General features: G+C 42.4%; 1 protein-coding gene across 1 annotated transcript; it reads left to right on the forward strand.

Moving 5' to 3' along the window:
* Positions 1-1,675: 1,675 nt before the first annotated feature.
* Positions 1,676-2,557, forward strand: OR10AD1 (olfactory receptor family 10 subfamily AD member 1; the record flags this gene model as incomplete). Its single annotated transcript, XM_084256004.1, has 1 exon — positions 1,676-2,557. Exon 1 carries the CDS (start codon positions 1,691-1,693, stop codon positions 2,555-2,557), a length of 867 nt encoding a protein of 288 aa, XP_084112130.1. The 5' UTR covers positions 1,676-1,690.
* Positions 2,558-3,539: the final 982 nt, after the last annotated feature.

Raw genomic sequence — 3,539 nt, forward strand, 5'->3', positions numbered from 1 at the left:
CTCTCGGGCTAGGATTAGAAGAACTGGTACCACTTGCTCTGAAGGCCCATAGCCCTCACCAGGGGCAAGGAGTAAGGCTGAGCACAGGCAGATTAAGCTCCCTCCCCCTTGAGAGGCTCTGCACCCCAGCACCGCTGGGCCCTCCTGGTAATCATAAAATGTTAGGTGCCATTTATTCATCAGAACAACACATTCTAACCTTAAACTAATCAGTAAGCTTTTATTTCTTTTCTTGAAGTGAAAAAAAAAAGCAATGTTTTTTTCTACTTGGGTTTAACAGACTTTTTTCAGCTTGAGAAATTACTTATGTAAAGTATATCACTGTGATGAAAAACAGTAATTGTAAGGAAAATCTCAGACAAGCTGACGCCTGCACTCTTACCCCCAAAGGGAAAAAATCACCAACTTGTAAGAACTCTTTGTAGTTGTTATGCTCAGTGTCAGTACAGTGAATGATCTGGACTGTTTGATGCTTTGAAATATATTGGTTTCTTTGGAGGATAACATAACAGGGATATTAATTGTAAATGTTCCATGACCATTCAAAAGGGTACCTTCCCTCTGGGAAGGCTGGATAGCTTGAAATATTGCTGCTCTTAAATGTGTGTGTCGTGTTAACAGCATCTATGCATCTATGAGTTATATGGGTTTCCTATGCTCTTACTCAACCCCCTCAACTAATGACCAAGAGCTCAGGGAGGAAGTTGTCATGCATTATTTTGGTTCCCTGGCAGGTGCCAAATCATTGGAACATAGCAGACACTCATTTATTAAATGATGAGATGTTTTTTGGCTCATAAGTAGGTAAAGGGCGATGATTTCCGGTCAGCCCATCAAATAAAAAATGAATTTTTGTCCTTTTTATTTTCTCCCATTTGGACTAAGAGCTAATCTGTTAACTTAGAATCCATTGTAATCACTGCATTTCTTTCTGAAAATATACTTTTCCCCACACTTACATTCCTATGACAGATTTTACTGGAGGCTTATGTTGATTTTAAAAGCTTTAAAATATTAACATAACACATTAACTAAAAAGACATGAACTTATTTCTCTCTAGGTGATTTTTTTTAATTGCACCTTTGTTTTTTGGTATTTTTCAAGATATTCAGCAATGAGTAGGTATTACCTTCATAATTAAGAGAATAAAGAAAATTTGTTATTAGAAAAAAAAAATCAGTCCATTTTTTTTCCTCAGATATTTCCACTCTGGTTCAAGTTCTACTCATTGAGAGTTTACACAGAAAACAAATTCTCTCTTTTACATGGAAAAACTATTAACATTTAAAGGGGTCCTTCATATTCTCTGAGTCTTCCATTTTAACTTTCCTTAGAGGTTTATTACTGGGTTCCTAGATCATTCACCTTCTTGTCTCTAAACATAGTCCTATTGGTGAAAAATAATTTAAAATAGAGGTCCCAAAACTGGACACATTATTTCAGGTGAAAATTGATCCACACCAGAATCTCTCTTGGTTCATATATGGCACCACCAAATGGAATTTACTGCAATTTCTCTTCCTCATTCCTTTGCCACCTGCTTTTGTACAAGTAAGAGGCACGTGGCAGCTCTATCACCTGTGCTTTTCATATTCTCCCTCCTCAAGTAGGACCCAGACCGTGGACCTAAGGAACAGCAGCACAGTGACAGAGTTTATCCTCCTGGGCTTTGAGCGGAGCTCCCCGTGCATGCGGGCCCTGCTCTTTGTCCTCTTCTTTGCTCTCTACAGCCTGGCCATGGCCATGAACGGCCTCATTATCTTCATCACCTGGAGAGACGCAAGGCTCAACAGTCCCATGTACTTCTTCCTTGGCCACCTCTCCTTCCTGGACGTCTGCTTTATCACCACCACCATCCCCCAGATGCTGATCCACCTGGTTGTCAAGAACCACGTTGTCTCCTTTGCCTCTTGCTTGACCCAGATGTACCTGGTTTTTGGTGTGGGTGTGGCAGAATGCATCCTCTTGGCTTTCATGGCCTATGACCGTTACGTTGCCATCTGCTACCCACTTAGCTACGCCCAGATCATGAGCCGACAGGTGTGTGTGAGGCTGGTGAGTACTGCCTGGGTCTTTGGCATGATCAACGGCATCCTGCTTGATTACATGACATTCCGTGGACCATTCTGTAGAGACAACCACATAGGAAATTTCTTCTGTGAGGCCCCCATAGTGATCACTCTCTCTTGCGGAGACCCCCAGTTTAGCCTGACGGTGATCTTTGCTGATGCGATCATGGTGCTGCTCAGCCCCATGGTGCTCATTGTCATCTCCTACATGCGTATCCTGGCCTCGATCCTTGGGAGAGTCTCCTCCTCAGGTCGGGGGAAGACTTTCTCTACCTGCGCCTCCCATCTGACCGTGGTCATCTTCTTCTACACTTCGGCCATGTTCTCCTACATGAACCCTCGCAGCACACATGCACCTGACAAAGACAAGACTTTCTCCCTCCTCTACACCATCATCACCCCCATGTGCAACCCCATCATCTATAGTTTTCGAAACAAGGAAATGAAGGGAGCAATGGTGCGGGCTCTCTGGAGGACTAGCTCCTGAAAGGGAGCTCCCTCCTCAGCCCTGACAGTCAGGAACCTCCCAGAAAAGAGCATTCATGGCTTCCTTTCTACTAGAGACCTGGAACTTCTTGCTGATGCCTTAAGTTCATCATCATTTTCACTTGGACCCTCCTAAGGAGAAATTGAAACTTACTGAGCTTTTTTTTTATTTCTGAGATACATATTTAAGTGTACTGAACTCTATTTCTTTTTATCTGTATAGTTCTTTTCCATACTATTTCATTCCCAATCTGAGTTTTGATAAACACTTAGGAATGAACTTTCTTCTTTTCAACTTGTCATTTTAGTCTTTCTTTTATTACACTCTCATTTCCTACATCTGCCCTCACCCATTCCAATCTTATATGAGAAAAGTAAAAGGGAGAACAACAAGGGAATTAGAAAAAAGAGTTGTCATTAAGAAACATCAGAGAAGGGCCTCCCTGGTGATGCAGGCAGTTGAGAACAGCACTGTAAAGCTGTCCGCAGCCTCTGCAGCGCAGGTTCAATCCCGGCTGGCTGGGCAGATACCCACATGGCACAGCAGACCTCTCCTGTCTCACCTGATGCTCCCCTCAGCAGTGTATTTCAGTCAGTCTGCCTGTTCTGTTCCCCACTCTGTCTCTGATGAATCCTCTCACCTTCCCACACATCTGGCCTGTACCATGGGTTCTTGTATAAATAAATAAATCTTAAAAAAAAATCAGAGAATAGAAGAAAAAGGAAAATTAAAGATCTGCAGCCTGAACTCCCCCTTCCTAGTTGTCACTGACCAGTGAGGAAGACTTTGTTGTGACATTAAAGTATCACTGCATTTAAACATAAACTTATGTTTAAACTTGGGTGTGTGTGTTAGGGAAGAGAGGCCAATGTGTCAAACCTCTTCACCAAAGTCCTCTGATTCACTAATCAGAATAACATAACTTATATTTCTTTCCGTTCCAAGGAGTAAGTGCTTCTACCAAGCTTCTCAGACTATCACT

This window comes from Talpa europaea (assembly GCF_964194135.1).
Source record: "Talpa europaea genome assembly, chromosome: 15".
Classification (NCBI taxonomy): domain Eukaryota; kingdom Metazoa; phylum Chordata; class Mammalia; order Eulipotyphla; family Talpidae; genus Talpa; species Talpa europaea.